This window comes from Crotalus tigris, unplaced genomic scaffold (genome assembly GCF_016545835.1).
Source record: "Crotalus tigris isolate CLP2741 ecotype Arizona unplaced genomic scaffold, ASM1654583v1 scf7180000019642.961951, whole genome shotgun sequence".
In the NCBI taxonomy this organism is placed as follows: domain Eukaryota; kingdom Metazoa; phylum Chordata; class Lepidosauria; order Squamata; family Viperidae; genus Crotalus; species Crotalus tigris.
Window position 1 is genome coordinate 654,509 of NW_024097636.1, and position 16,903 is coordinate 671,411.

At 36.4% G+C, this 16,903-nt stretch overlaps 1 protein-coding gene across 3 annotated transcripts in view; it reads left to right on the top strand.

Annotated features, from left to right (window-relative positions):
* Nucleotides 1-16,903, top strand: part of IQGAP2 (IQ motif containing GTPase activating protein 2) — a 123,150-nt gene that overhangs the window by 19,940 nt on the left and 86,307 nt on the right. For all 3 annotated transcript variants that reach the window (XM_039364043.1, XM_039364045.1, XM_039364044.1), the window contains exon 2: nt 5,731-5,830. In XM_039364043.1, coding sequence (XP_039219977.1) covers nt 5,731-5,830 — 100 coding nt within the window. The remainder of the gene's footprint in view (nt 1-5,730; nt 5,831-16,903) is intronic.

Consider the following 16,903-nt stretch of genomic DNA (forward strand, 5'->3'; position numbering starts at 1 on the left):
TATGTGTGAATGGAGCAAGAGAGAAGCTTTTGTAAGCAACATGTGTGTGAATGAGAGCAAGAGAGAAGCTTTTGTAAGCAACGTGTGTGAATGAGAGCAAGAGAGAAGCTTTTGTAAGCAACATGTGTGTGAATGAGAGCAAGAGAGAAGCTTTTGCAAGCAACATGTGTGGGAATGAGACTGAGAAAGAAGCTTGTGCGAGCAATGTGTGCATGAATGTGAGCAAGCGAGAGGCTTTTGCTAGCAAAGGATGAGGTGGGGTTGCAAGCGAAGAGTAAGAGAAAAAGGGAAAAGTGAGGGGGAGAAGGGAAAAAGAAAAGAAAAGGCATTGATTTCTGAGTTCCATTGTTGTAATAGGAAAGAAGCATTAACATTGAACCTCAACTTTTTACTCTTCCATAATATTATAAACTTAGCCATTTCTATAACAACAAATGAATTTAACCAGTAAAGCCCAAAATCCCCTCCCCCCATTTTTTTTAATTATCAAGTTTTTGACACCTTGCTAAGCACTGGTGGTACTCGAATATTGTCACGTCTTAAAAGTGGTACAATCTGTGAAAAGGTTAAAAGGCCCTGCTGTATTGCTTAGCTTTATTCAATTTTACATTGATCTTATTTATAAAAACATTTATTAGAGATGAAGGGCATCTCTAATAAATAATAAATAATGCTGGAATTATTTAGAGACTCACTGCAGGAATTGGCATAGTTCATAGCTTTAAAAACTTGATATACAGAGTATAGGTAGTTATAGACTTACAACCACTAGGTGACCATTTGAAGTTACAACAGCATTGAAAAGGTTACTTATGACCGTTTTTCACTCTTATGTTGGTTGCAGCATCCTATGGTCATGTTTTGGATGCATTTATGGTGGTTGCAGTGTCCTGAGTCATGTCATCAGCTTTTATGACATTCTGACAAAGTTAATGAGGAAATCAAATTCACTTAACAATTTGTGTTACTAACTTAACAACTGCAGTGATTCACTTAAACAACTGTGGCAAGAAAGTTTGTAAAATGTGGCAAAAAAATAACAACTGCCTTGTTTAGCAGCGGAAATTTTGGGCTTACGGTAACTGTGGTTGTAAGTTGAGAACTACCTTTTCCCACCTTCTGCCTTCAAGATATATAGAAGTACCATTTCCATTGTTCTTCAGCAGCACAAGATTGGGTAGCATTCTCTTCTTGAAAGTTGTGCTGAATAGAGATTGACTTAGGCTTGTGGCCTGATTTACATACAGATGGTCCCTAATTAACAACCATTCACTCGGTAACCATTCAAAATAAATTTTTAAATAACTTTATTAAGTTTTTTGAATTAAAAAATAAATACTAACAAGAAACCATAGCATTTGGAGATTTGGAAAATACTGTTTCAAATTTGATCATGGAGTCCAGTCAATTATTTGGACTTCTCACTGCTTCTCCCCTCCTCTCAGATAAAGTTTCTTCAAAAGAGTTTCTAGAAAAAAAAAGCTGGATGTTTATGTAATATTAAATAAATGATGCTGATAAACCATATTTTATAAATCATAATGACTGGGTTCACATAGTATGCAATATACATTGTGAATCAGTGAAGAATGCCAGAAAGGACTCTGTGCTTTTCTCTCTCTTCTGCCTGTCAGACATAAAAAGTATTTTTTTTCTTTGTGTCTTATAAAAAATGTGCCCTTTGTTTACACTCCTCTATTTCACGTTAGCTATGACTGAAGAAGGTTTTGGGTGGTATGAAAGTCAGTTTAAATTATAGAGGAAAAGATGATGAGAAGTTTATGTCTGTGTATAATCTATAAGTTGACAGTTGGGAGTTAGAAAGATGTGATTTGGGGCTGAGATAAATGGGTAATTGCTTAAAGTATTCATAACTTTCCTTATCCCTGCAGTTATTAATTAAAAGGTTATATTGATATATGAAGTTGCATATGTTTTTATCAACTGCTTCAAAAGAGGATTTGGAAATCTACTTTCCAATAATTAGTAGCTTAAATGACAGTGAATCTTGATTAAATAAATATATGAAGGCTAGATCTATCTAACAATGATGTTTGGAAACTCCATGTCTTGAAATAATAGGTAGAGTGTTGGGGATCTTCAGTCTGAAGAAGCTATTTTGATCAGCAAAAGGTTTCAAACCAAAAGAAAAAGAAGTCCAGTTGCCATGACTTCCAGACACACCTTGAAGCCTTTCCGATGGCAAGTAGGGAAGGGGCTGATGTCATGTTTGTCCTTATTTTGAACAAAGACCAGCATAGACAAAACAGTTAGCAAACAAAGTAAAAAAGGTAGACCAAACATAAGACTTCATTAAAAGTATATTGTCACTATTGTTCCCTGTAGGATATGTTTCTGTTATTTATTTATTTATTTATTTGGTCAAGTGTGGTTAGATACACAAGGAATTTGTCTCCTGTATAGAAGCACTCAGACAAATTCCTTGTATGTCTAACCACACTTGGTCAACTAAATAAATAACAGAAACATATCTTACAGTGGTAACAATAGTGACATACTTTTAATCTATGTCTTATGTTCTAGGATCAAAAAACAATGTTATTTATCTAAAATTTAGACATAAAGCTAAAATTCTTAGGTTAAAATAAAATAGAATAAAGCGACATCTATCTATACTTATTTAGTATTGTTTAAAAGTTAGGCACAGTTATACTATACAGTACTGAAGGATGGAGATCAGTCAGCTTGAATCTTGTCTTACTAGTAGCATAACGGAATTTGGCTATATCCAGAGAGGTAGAAAATATCAGAATGACTTGAGTATTTTACCAAATAAGGGGAAATAAAATGGATTATAATATCTATATAAAAGCAGCAGTACAGTAAAATGTGGGTAATAAATTTTATGGTGCTTGTAACACATGGACATAATCAAGTAGCATGTAGTCTTGAATTTTTTTGTATCTGCCTTTCAAAATGGTTGCCAATGTTAAAAGGCCTTCTCATTGTGGATATTTAATATTGTTTAAGTAACTTGCAGTTTAAACATATAAGATTGGCTGCTCAGGAAAGCATTCCTTGGCAGTAGATCCTGGTCTTGTATTTCCACATCCAGAATATGTTAAGATTCTCCTGGCTTGTTCATGTCCCAAAGAAAGAAAAGCCTCTTGTGAAAACTCATAAAATAGCAATTTAACAAGGAGTTTTCACTTCCATCTAAGCACTAAAAATTGTCTACTAATGTCAGGGAGGTCAAACCTATGGGGAAAAAATTAACCCCAGGCATTATGTGAAGAAAATCAGGCCCCCCCTTTTTTTGTCTCAATGTTAATTGGTCCCATTTTGCAATGGTGCTTGGAGACTATGTCTTAAGAATTTGGATTGTCCAGTTTCTAATTCTGAATAATTATCATAAGGGCCTAGCTGTGACCATACCATAACTGGGTACATACTTGGCTGTAAATAGCTGTGGGGGAAAAAAAAGAGGCTGATACAAAAAAGGCACCTCTTGTTCTGTAACAAGTTTTAATTGCTAAAGCTGACCTGTGGGTGTAACTAATTACATAATCTAGATGTGTGTTCTTGTGACCTAAAGCCTGGAAGACAATTCCAAGAAACCTGAAAACTTTAGCTTATTCAGTTTTGTGTCTACTTAGTTGCCCCATATGGATTCAAGGGCGCTTAGCAAATACTAATATTTTTGTCTTTTCATATTTATCATCTGTACAATGAATGGCAAATGATCTTAGTGCACATTTTAAACTAATTGGAATCTAAAAAAAAGGAAAATAACATTGGGATGTATCTATGTGCCAACTCTGGTAGAAAAAAATCAATAATGGTGGTGTCAAAATGCAGCCCTGTGTGACTCCTCACTGAGGGAACTGCTTTTTGAATGGCATTGTGAAGTAAATCAAGTTTTGATACAATTTATATTTCAGTACTAATAGCCATTTATTGTGGATTTAATGAGTTTGCCCCACAGTTGACTCTAGATATTTATTGTAGAAAACTTTAATCTGAATTTAGGTCTAGGGCTGGGACAAAAATGATAGTGATTATTCTGGTGGAGAATTTTTGTCATAACCTGGATGACAGGAGGCACCCTTCTGGTCTTGGTAGATTGCTCAACAGTGTTGAGTACTATTGTACTATTGACCATGATATATTTTGACCATCTGCAAGAATTTGGAATGAGTGATACTATGTTTCAATGGTTTTGTTGCTTCTTGAATGGACTGTTCTGTGTCGGGAATGCGGAGGTCACCCCGTGGAACTCATTTGTGGGATGCTGAAAGGTCTGATTTTCTTTCTACTGATTTTAATGTCTGCATGAAATTGCTGAGAGAGGGCAGCTGTGGTTTGGAATGTATTATCATTAGTGTACGGCTTTACATCTATACGAGGCCAAGCTGGAAATATAATATGGAAATACTGTGAAAACAAAAGCTGTTGTGGTCTGATAAACTAAAAAAGGCTGAGGTTGAACCCTAGAACCACAGAATAGTTTGTCGGAAGGGTTGTCAACTCCAGTTATAACTATGAATGGAATGGCATTTCCTCTGAAGGAGCAAGTTTGTGATTTGAGGAGTTCCCCCTCATGGTCACTGCTAGATAGGCAGGCAGAGGCAATGGCCAGGGGTACCTTTGCCCAGCTTCAGTTATTGTGCCACCTACAACTTACCTGGAATGGGAGGCCCTGGCAATCTGTGGCTATAGAAAGAAGGTCTTTAGTAAATCATTAAGAACCTACAGTTTTAAATGCTTTATTTGTTTGTTTATTTATTTAAACAATTAATTGGCTGTATATCTTACTGCAGTTTTAAATGCTTTATTTATTTAGACAATTGGCCATTTATCTTACCACAGGATAATTGTGGGTAGCTTACAATATTAAAAAGATAAAATTATACAAATAAAATACTACAAAAATATAATACACAACCCTAGCTAAAAATGGGGAAGGAGGGAGTGGGATAAGCAGGGATAGAGGTGGGATCTGTTATTAATGTATTAACCATCCCCAATGTGAACCCCCCCTTTGGAATCCCAAGCCAACTAGCAGAGCCAGGTCTTGAAGCTCTTCTAGAAGGTCAGGAAGGTAGGAGCCAACCTCATTCTAGGGGACAAGATGTTCTAAAGGGCAGGAGTGATAGCAGACAAGGATTCCTGGACCGTGCCAACTGGAATTTAATTTCTTAAATTCTTCTATTTCAGAATTTGTGCTCTTAGTGTTTTGGTAATTAATTTGTTGTTCGTTGCGAAGTCGTGTCCGACCCATCGCAACCCCATGGACAACGTTCCTCCAGGCCTTCCTGTTCTCTACCATCTTCTGGAGTCCGTTTAAGCTGTCACCTACTGCTTCAGTGACTCCATCCAGCCACCTCATTCTCTATCGTCCCTTTCTTCTATTGCCTCAATCTTTCCCAGCATTAGGCTGTTCTCCAGTGAGTCCTTCGTTCTAATTAGGTGGCCAAAGTACTTGAGTTTCAACTTCAGGATCTGTCCTTCTAAAGAGCAGTCAGGGTTGATCTCTAGAACTGACCAGTTTGATTGCCTTGTTTTGTTTTTTGTATTTCACCTTTAATAGAAATGCAAAATGTTTATGAAAAATATGGAATATAAAACATGGAACTTAAATCTATCTTTTAAATAATCAGCTCAGTTCATAATGAGCAATTGCTAATTTATAGTGTCTTCTGCCCTACTAAAAGTATTGCCATGACCGGTCCTCTTTACATTTAATTTGACCTGGTTTTCTAATTACAGCTATTGTGGATGATGAACGGCTTTCAGCAGAGGAGATGGATGAGAGGAGACGTCAGAATATTGCTTATGAATACTTATGCCATCTAGAAGAAGCAAAACGGTAATCATTTAAATGATATTGGGAAAGTTCTATTGTAGAGCTTTGAGAAAGATACTGGCAGTACATCTCATTTTACAGAAATGTTAAAACAGCTAATATTGTAGCTGGGAAATCAACATAAATAAATGCATTTCTAAGAAAATACCTAAAACATGTCAGTTTTTGGTTGGCTTATCCCACAGGGAAGATAGGTGTCACTATATAAAGAAGAGGGCAATAAAGACCATTACTTTGGGTAATAGGAAAATGACAACAATCTTAGGGTAATCTAGTTTAAGGTAATCACTGCCATTCCCCTTGTCTCCACTGCAGACATTAGAAATGAATTAGAAGCAAATTTATTTTTTCTTCACCCTCCTTCTATATAAAGAAATCAAATTATTTTATAGGAAATTAATTTGATATATGGAGAAAAACTAAGTCTTTTAATTAAACAATTCTTAATTTAATTATAGGAGTATACTTCAGTAATCTTTGCATTCCTGACTCTTTCCCTTTTTAGAGTACATACTTCAGAACACTATTCAAAAACTAATGTGACTCTCAGTCCAAAGAAAGTTCTACATTTTAACTTCATATTGTGTATTGCTTTTAATGTAACATTGTTGGTTTTCTTCTGATTTTTTTTCAACTTCACTCAAGTTTTTAATGTCCTAGTTCAGGGGTAGGCAACCTTGGCTTTTTTATGACTCGTGGACTTCAACTCCCAGAATTCCTGAGCCAACCAGCCAGGCTGGCTCAGGAATTCTGGGAGTTGAAGTCCACGAGCCATAAAAGAGCCAAGGTTGCCTACCTCTGCCCTAGTTACAGTATTTGAGACTTTGGCCTCAGTCTCCAAAGTTGAATCAATTACCGTGTGCTAGTGATTCATTTACATACTTACTACAGGTGTGTTAAGTGATTCAGATGGGTGCTATTGTTTGTGGTGATTCTGAATGCTGCTATTTGAAGCTCAGAGTCTGTGGTATCCACTTGATCCACTGTTGTATCTTGCCATTTGAAGGCTTTCCCAGGTTATATGTGCAAAATAGGTAGAGCGTGTGGGCAAAGAAGACACTTCGATAAGAATTGCCACTGAATAAATGATGCTGCTGTAAATAAAATGATTTGCCCTGCTCTGTTATTTGCCATAGACCTATGGTAGGCATAGAATTTAGGGCTGTGATTTGACTTATAAAGCGTGGACCTAAAGCATGATATAGAAATTCAAAGTTGTTTTAGATTTCTTGAAGTGGACTAATGTCTTTAATTTGCTCTATTTCCAGTTCCAATTTTCTTGCTAAGCTTTTTCTCTAATGTACTTTTGGTACTCTACAAATCTGTTGTCAAATCTTAATGTCACATTGTGCAAGCCCAGTTACAGTTTTTGAACAGGTACTGAAACTATGACAGAGTAGAGAGAAAAAGATACATGTATTTGGCTTCTGTTAGAATTGCACACAATTTTCATCTACAATCTTCTTGAGTGGCTTTACGTGAGATTATACTCCTTTTGTGAATGACTAAGTGATTTATTTTTGAACCTCTTTCTTTCAGTTTGTTTATAAAACAATCTATGCCTCTTTTTTCATATTTCTTCTCTTTGCGACATGCAAATATTCTAATGTTTAATATTTTCAAAGACAATATTTCAGTTTAATACTGTTTACGTAGTTTCCTTTTTCATGTTCCCTCTTGTAAATTATTTCTTGATCAATTTGTTTTGCTGCAAAGTTGTAAAAATGTTTTATTTACAGCTATCTATATTTCTGTCCTTTTGGAAGAATATTTTCTTTTTCCCATTTTATTTTGGCCTTTCTGATAAATGTGTATGTTTGACGATGTAACCATGGTGATCAAGGATAGGAAGCCTCTATTAGATTCCAGTTGCAAAGGATTATTGGAAATTTGAGACTGCTGTGAAAGCGATCTAAGCAGATTAAGGTAAGAAGGCAATACTAGTTCCATCTTCATATTCATATATGGAATTTGACACTCTTTATTGCTTCATAATGATACATCTTTCCTATAATGTATTTATTCTGATTATTAAAAAATAAAGGTATTCTTGGGCTTATTTTTCTCATACATAAGTATTAGAACTCTATTTTCCTCAGTTCATGCTCCAGATTGGGAATGAGTCAGAACATGCTATCCTAAATCTGATGCAAGGTGCGATTGGGTACTTCCAGAGTTATAAATTTGGTAATTACGTGGGTTAGATAGTCCTTTCATACCTTCTCTGATAATTTATCAACTATTTTTTCAAGTTCAGGACATTCTGTACTTAAAAGATCCATTTATAAATGTTTTTCAGATATATATTTTTTTCAAATAATAATGGATATCTCATAGCTTCTCTTGCTGATTCATTCTAGGGCCAACCTGCTTTTAAACTTGAGGAGTTCTTTCTAGCTTCACCTTACTGTGATAGGACCATTCCACTAAGAATTTGTTTTGAGGGCCTTTTGGAACAGAGGTAGCAGATCTGAAACCATATTCAGTGAACATCTTAATAGATAAATATTACTGCAGATTGTCACACTTGTTTTTTTAAAAGCTGACTTATGATTATATAATTCAAAATGCCAATTAATAAGTTGAGGTGGGTGTATATTGAGTACTTGCTAAAATTACTGTTTGCATACTTCCTGAGTTGTAGGTTTAATAAGCTAAAATATATGCAATAAACTTGAAAGAGTTATTTCAGTTAATTACATTTCTGTAAACAATGGTTTCTGCTCAAGGTGATATTCATTAAAGGAATGGAATTGCGTTTAAGTATGGCAAGCATTTTATCTCCCAAGTGGATAAGTATCGGATAAGTAACACATTTGTTTTTGTTTAGCTGAAAAAACGTGAGCAAAAGGCATAACATGAATAAGAAATTGGTCTTTCTATACCAGGGGTGTCAAACTGCTGGCCTGCGGGCCAGATGCACCATTGGGAAGCCACACCCACCCCATTGCCGGCATTGGCAAAACCATCCTGATACGTTGCGCGATGTCACGTGACGTCACGAGTTTGACATGTCTGTTCTATACTGTTCTGAATGTATACTTGAAACTTAGTTTTAGGAGTTATTGCATGAAAATTGTGAAGAGATCTTTAAAGCAATAAGAAAAATTAAATGTTCATGTATCTGTGATGGTGCAGTTGTTAGAATGCAGTATTGCAGGCTAACTCTGCCCGCAGCCAGGAGTTCAATCCTGACTGGTTCAAGGTTGACTCAGCCTTCCATCCTTCTGAGGTTGGTAAAATGAAGACCCAGATTGTTGGGGACAATATGCCATTGTAAACTGCTCACAGAGGACTGTGAGATACAAGAAAAAACTATTTTTCCCCTAATGCAGCCCTCTCCCTCTCTCTTCTCATAGTTAATCAGCTTTGGACTTTCAATTTGTGATTTTTTTTTATACAAATATTTTTCAACCACTTGATTCACAAATTTCTTAATACCATGATTTGTTTCAGAATAGTAATTTTCTATTTTGGAAGCTAAGGGAAGCTACAGTTAATTAGAGGCTTCCTTTGTTGTTTAATCATATTGCAACTTATTTATTAAATTATTGAATATAGATGTTTTTAAACTCTGCATCGCCTTTATGGATTACTGCCTTGTCATGGCGAAGGGGCTTGCGTAACTTAATGAAGCTATAAGCTATGCCGTGCAGGGCCACCCAAGATGGACAGGTTATAGCAGAGAGTTCTGACAAAATGTGATCCACTGGAGAAGGAAATGGCAAACCACTCCAGTATCTTTGCCATGAAAACCCCATGGACAGTACTAAAAGGCAAAAAGATATGACGCTGGAAGATGAGCCCCTCAGGTCGGAAGGTGTCCAATATGCTACTGGGGAAGAGCAGAGGGCTAGTACTAGTAGCGCCAGAAAGAATGAAGCGACTGGGCCAAAGCCGAAAGGACGCTCAGCTGTGGATATATCTGGTGGTGAAAGGAAAGTCCGATGCTGTAAAGATTTTTTCTCCATAGGAACCTGGAATGTAAGATCCATGAATCAAGGCAAGCTAGACGTAGTCAAAAAAGAGATGACAAGACTGAACATCGACATCTTAGGAATCAGCGAACTAAAATGGACAGGAATGGGTGAATTTAACTCAGATGACCATCAGGTATACTACTGTGGGCAAGAATCCCTCAGAAGAAATGGAGTAGCCTTCATAGTCAATAAAAGAATAGGAAAAGCAATACTGGGATACAATCCCCAAAATGACAGAATGATCTCAATTCGAATCCAAGGCAAACCATTCAATATCACAATAGTCCAAATCTATGCCCCAACCACTGGTGCTGAAGAGGATGAAATTGACCGGTTCTATGAAGCCCTACAGCACCTTATAGAATTAACACCAAAAAAATGATGTCCTTATCATCATGGGGGATTGGAATGCTAAGGTAGGAAGCCAAAAGATAACCGGAATAACAGGCAAGTTTGGCCTTGGAGTACAAAATGAAGCAGGGCACAGGCTAATAGAATTTTGTCAAGAGAATACGATGGTCATAACAAACACTCTTTTCCAACAACCCAAGAGATGGCTCTACACATGGACATCACCAGACGGTCAACATAGAAATCAGATTGACTATGTGCTCTGCAGCCAAAGATGGAGAAGCTCTATACAGTCAGTAAAAACAAGACCAGGAGCTGACTGTGGCTCAGATCATGAGCTTCTCGTTGCAAAATTTAGGCTTAAATTGAAAAAAGTAGGGAAAAGCACTAGGCCACTCAGGTATGAACTAAATCATATTCCTGATGAATATACAGTAGAGGTGACAAATAGATTTAAGGAATTAGATCTGATAGACAGAGTGCCTGAAGAACTATGGATGGAAGTTCGCAACATTGTACAAGAGGTAGCAACTAAAACCATCCCAAAGAAAAAGAAATGCAAGAAAGCAAAATGGTTGTCTGAGGAAGCTTTGCAAATAGCTGAGGAAAGAAGGGAAGCGAAAGGCAAGGGAGAAAGAGAAAGATACACCCAATTGAATGCAGAATTCCAGAGAGTAGCTAGAAGAAGATAAGAATGCCTTCTTAAATGAACAGTGCAAAGAAATAGAAGAAAACAACAGAATAGGGAGGACCAGAGATCTCTTCAAGAAAATTGGAGATATGAAGGGAACGTTTCATGCAAAGATGGGCATGATAAAGGACCAAAATGGCAGAGACCTAACAGAGGCAGAAGAGATTAAGAAGAGATGGCAAAACTACACAGAAGAACTATACAAGAATGAGCTTAACATCCCAGATAACCACAATGAGATGGTCACTGACCTCGAACCAGACATCCTAGAATGTGAAGTGAAATGGGCCTTAGAAAATCTGAGCAACAACAAAGCTAGTGGAGGTGACAGTATTCCAGCTGAGCTATTCAAAATCTTAAAAGAGGATGCAGTAAAAGTGCTACACTCAATTTGCCAGCAAATTTGGAAAACTCAACAGTGGCCACAGGATTGGAAAAGGTAAGTTTACATTCCAATTCCAAAGAAAGGCAATGCCAATGAATGTTCAAACTATCGCACCATTGCACTCATTTCACATGCTAGTAAAGTTATGCTTAAAATCCTACAAGCTAGACTCCAGCAGTATGTAGATTGAGAACTACCAGAAGTACAGGCAGGATTTCGAAGAGGCAGAGGAACTAGAGATCAAATTGCCAACATACGCTGGATCATGGAGAAAGCTAGGGAGTTCCAGAAAAACATCTACTTCTGCTTCATTGACTATATGATTCTTTGTTGTGTGGATCACAACAAATTGTGGCAAGTTCTTAAAGAGATGGGAGTACCAGACCATCTCATTTGTCTCTTGAGAAACCTATATGCGGGTCAAGAAGCAACAGTGAGAACTGGACACGGAACTACTGATTGGTTCAAAATTGGAAAAGGAGTCCGGCAAGGCTGTATACTGTCGCCCTGCCTATTTAACTTATATGCAGAGCACATCATGAGAAAGGCAGGGCTAGATGAATCAAAAGTTGGAATTAAGATTGCCGGGAGAAATATCAACAACCTAAGATATGCAGATGATACCACTCTAATGGCAGAAAGTGAAGAGGAACTAAAGAGCCTCTTGATGCGGGTGAAGAAGGAGAGTGCAAAAGTTGGCTTGAAACTCAACATTAAGAAAACCAAAATCATGGCATCCGGCCCTCTCAATTCCTGGCAAATAGATGGGGAAGAAATGGAGGTAGTGACAGATTTTATTTTTCTGGGCTCAAAGATCACCTCAGATGGGGACTGCAGCCAAGAAATTAAAAGACGCTTGCTCCTGGGGAGGAAAGCTATGGCAAATCTAGACAGCATTCTAAAAAGCAGAGACATCACCCTGCCAACAAAAGTGCGTATAGTCCAGGCCATGGTTTTCCCAGTTGCAATGTATGGCTGTGAAAGTTGGACCATAAGAAAGGCTGAGCGCAAAGAATTGAGGCCTTTGAACTATGGTGCTGGAGAAGACTCCTGCGAGTCCCTTGGACTGCAAGGCGTTCAAACCGGTCAGTCCTAGAAGAGATCAACCCCGACTGCTCTTTAGAAGGCCAGATCCTGAAGTTGAAACTCAAATACTTTGGCCACCTAATGAGAAGGAAGGACTCACTGGAGAAGGGCCTAATGCTGGGAAAGATTGAGGGCAATAGAAGAAGGGGACGACAGAGAATGAGATGGCTGGATGGAGTCACTGAAGCAATAGGTGTGAATTTAAATGGACTCCAGAAGATGGTAGAGGACAGGAAGACCTGGAGGAACGTTGTCCATGGGGTCGCGATGGGTCGGACACGACTTCGCAATTAACAACAACAACAAAAACTCTGCATGTCAGTTTTAGAAGAAGGTTAATGAACTTACATCTATACTGTATATTTAAGATGATATGTATATACTGACAGTTCTTTAAATTGATATACATCTACCTTGTATCTTGTTACATCATGCTATGTTATGGGAGGATTATACTTGGTCAGAATGACATGGATAAATACACAAAATTGGGTTAGAGAATAAATCAAAGATAGAAGATAGTGCAGAACTTTGAAAAGATGAAATGATTTGTGGATAAAACAGAAGTACCATTCATATGGATTTTAATAACTTACTATGGATGATAGTCTTTCTGTAATAACCCAAATTGATATAGTATATCTTACAAGTCCTGCCTCACCCATGAAAGCTAGCTGGATGACTTTGGTCACGCTCTCAGACTCACCCACCTCACGAGATTCTTGTTGGGTGGGGGAAAATAAGAGGAGGAAGATGTGTTGCATATGTTCATTGCATATGTTCACTGCCTTGAGTTATTTGTAAAAATAATAAAGGCAGGAAACAAATAAATATATAAATAAAAATTCCCAAAGACTTTAGCTCAGGCAAGATGGATGTCACCAATGATGTCATTTATTTTCATGGATATGATGTGAAGTATCTCATCTTATCTTGCATTATTCTTACACAGATCTTATTATAAAAGCCAGTGTTCCTCTGTGTTCAGAAAAGGAAGTATTTTCTAAAGAATATTTTATTAGATAATTGCTAGAATTTTTTTTATTAAATCTAGCATTGAGGGGAGGTAAAGTAAGGATGGGCTCAAATGTAGTACATTTGAAAATAAAGTTGTATAATTCTGGTTTAGTTTCTGTTTATTCCTTTGTTTCCAAAAAGCAATTATTAATTGGTTGCTTAAGACAAGTTAAATAACTTACTGTTACAAAGATCTTGCAAAATCTGACTTCTAATTCCACAACCCAAGTCATTAAAATATATGGAACTTTATAAAGATTGACTTAGAGTTAACTTAATATCAGCTCAAACTAAATGCTGATAAGCAATTTTAATGTTAACAGTGAAGTTCAACAGTTTAAATTTTATTGCAGACTTAACATCACAAATGCAAATAATTAAGAAGTGCCACCCCATGAATAAGATCAAAGACCATATAATCTAACATCCTGTTTCCCGCAGTGGCCAAATACATTTTTCAGGAAGTTTATAAGCAGAACATGAAAGAAACTGCCAAGGTTCCCAAAGAATTAGTATTCACTTGTATTCTGCTTTTGAAATAGATATTTTGTAAGGTGGTAGTGATGTTCATGCCTTGATTGAAAAATAATGGTACTTTCTTAATATATAACTGAATAACTCAACTAGTATGAGGGTCTGTTTACACAAATGATGATTATGCAATATTGCTCTTGTTAAGGGTATGGTCAGTGAGTAGCAAGTATGGATAAAAATTCAGTGCAGAAAATTCATAAGTCTTCATAGCTAAATTTTAAATTTATCCTGAAATAACTGAAATAGATATGAGGGACTTGTTGCTTGGGACAATTTGAAGATAGCATCTCAGTTTTTCCATTGCTATAACTTCTGGCAGTTATATACCCAAAACTCTGATTGGGGAAGGCTGGATTGTCATATCAGTTTATCCTGGAAGTCTGCTTTTGGTTTCTGTATTTTATGATGAATGCTGATTATAGAAGAAATAAGATAATATTATCAATGTGTTCAGTTGATGGTAGAATACAAGGCATCTTGTTTAAAATGCCAAATGAGAAAAATACCATACTTCAAATTAACCCATGAATAGTTTATATGAACATTAACAATTATTTTGAAAAATAAGTAGAAATGAGAGCAAACGTGAAGAGGAATAAACCTAACAAAGTCTAGCAACTGGGCAATGAGGATACACTGAAAACTGTTGTTATGTGCAGTATCCCATTTTTTTAAGGCTCTGATAAGATTTAATGTGCCTTGCCTTGCTAAAAGCAATATGCCACTGTGGACATGATTGTTGAGAAGTCAAGAAAAGGCTTTTTAGCTTTTGTTTTTTTAAGTAATGCTTTTAAAATAAAGCATACTTTTCTATATTAGTTGCAGAAAACAGCTGCAGAGACCTTTTAGACCTCACCAAATAACCAGGTACAATATTTTTGGTCCCAATTCTTTCAGACTGCATATGGGGAAATTGTTTTGTTGAATAGTTTGTTTATAAAAGAATCAAGAATGTTAGGAAGAGGACCCAGTTTCCTTGGCTACCAGTTTTCTTTGTATATAGATATTTATTTCCTTGATTTGAAATATCAGTTAAAGAAAAGTGGTGTGAACTAGGCTGAATTTTCTTCTTTAAAAGATGGAAATATTGTGTCCTATCTTACCTATCTGTGCCTCGTGTAATTTAGAGAAGTAATAATAAAGATGCCAGGCTCAAAATATAAAAAAAATATATTTTAAATAAAATAAAGAATTTTTACATTCTTTTTACCTTAAAAAAACAAAAGGAAATCTTGAATTGTACAAAACATCAACTTCTAATTTCTTTTTTATAAGATTGTCTTCAGCCTCATATTGAACTCATCTTTATATCCTAACTATGACATGAACAGTTTCATTAGTAATTTTTAAATAACTTGATATTAAGATGTTGCTTTTTTCTTGGTCCTAACCCAAAGGAAATGTGGCTTAAAGTCGTTAATTGTTTCAATTTTGAAATAGTACTTTCATGCTTGTCTCAAGATATTTTTTCCTGTGGACACAACTTGGCACATTTTGTGGCTGGGACCTGTCAAGCTCCCTCTGGGATACAGCTTTGTGACATACCCTTTCCCTTGCTGTTGCTAGGGTCTCTTCTCCCTGGACATTTTGTCTTGGCTTACAGGAGAAAGTGGACAGGTTGCTTCCATAGAGGCAGAATATGCTTGTTACATCTTATCATATACAGACATCCATATACAGAGATATATGTGAGTTTAACTCTCTCTTGACAGAGCAATTTGACAACTAATTAAATCTGCTGTTCAAAACACCTTCCTGTACTCATTCCATTCTTTCCCATCTCACCTCAAAGAGAGTGATTTGGGTTGGGCTTCTGACCAGCAGATCACACCTTGTTCAAAGGGAAAAAAGTGGAAAAAAAATATCTATGGCTTTCATTTTTTGTCCTGCATTAAAACTGCAAGGCGTTCAAACTGGTCAGTCCTAGAAGAGATCAACCCTGACTACTCTTTAGAAGGCCAGATCCTGAAGTTGAAACTCAAGTACTTTGGCGACCTAATGAGAAGGAAGGACTAACTGGAGAAGAGCCTAATGCTGGGAAAGATTGAGGGCAATAGAAGAATGGGACGACAGAGAATGAGGTGGCTGAATGGAGTCACTGAAGCAGTAGGTGTGAGTTTAAATGGACTCCAGAAGATGGTGGAGGACAGGGAGGCCTGGAGGAACACTGTCTAGGGGGTCGCGATGGGTCGGACACGACTTCGCAACTAACAACAACAAAAACTACAAGAATAGCACCACTTGCTGGTCTTGTTACTGGGATTTAATAGAACCTGGCAATGAGAGCAGCACAATGTTATTACACTTTTCTGTCTGTTCACAAACTGGAGGAAAGATTCATAGGCCCCATAGGCATTCCTGGATAGGTAGTTGCTGCCACGTCCTTTGCTTAGAAATATGACCAACAGAAAATGGATGTGGTAGGAAGAGAAAAATAGTCAAAATTAGTTAATTTCTATTTTAAGTGCATTAAGTGCTATAGTCACTGTGATTGCCAGTCTTTAAATAGACAAGTCCTCCCATGACATCTACCTTTGTGAAACATTCCTAAATTTCAAATATAATCATTGCCCCTATAAAGTTTATGCATCATTGGCTTGCAAAGATTGATAATTGGAAACTATATTATATTTGTGATATATTTGTTCCTTAGAACTATAAGAGTTTTGAGTATCCATTTAATTATTTTTTTTATTGAAAATTTTTATTTTTTAAAACATACAATCATTTATAAAAATACAATAAAATTTTAAAATAGAGAACCCCCCCCCTTACCCTCCCTCCCACCCCCACCCCCCCTCCCTTCACTTCCCAGAGCAGAATACAGGGTTAAAAAAGAAAGAAAGAAAGAAAGAAAATTATAATAATTAAGAAAAAAGAAAAAAAAAGAGAGAAAGAAAAAAAATATCATAATTAACCTTTAACTCCATAACCTATAAAACAATTCTCTATAATATTTGATATTCATTCATAAAATAAATAAAACTTTTTAATTCCATACTTTTTCTGAATATAATCTATCCACCTTCCCC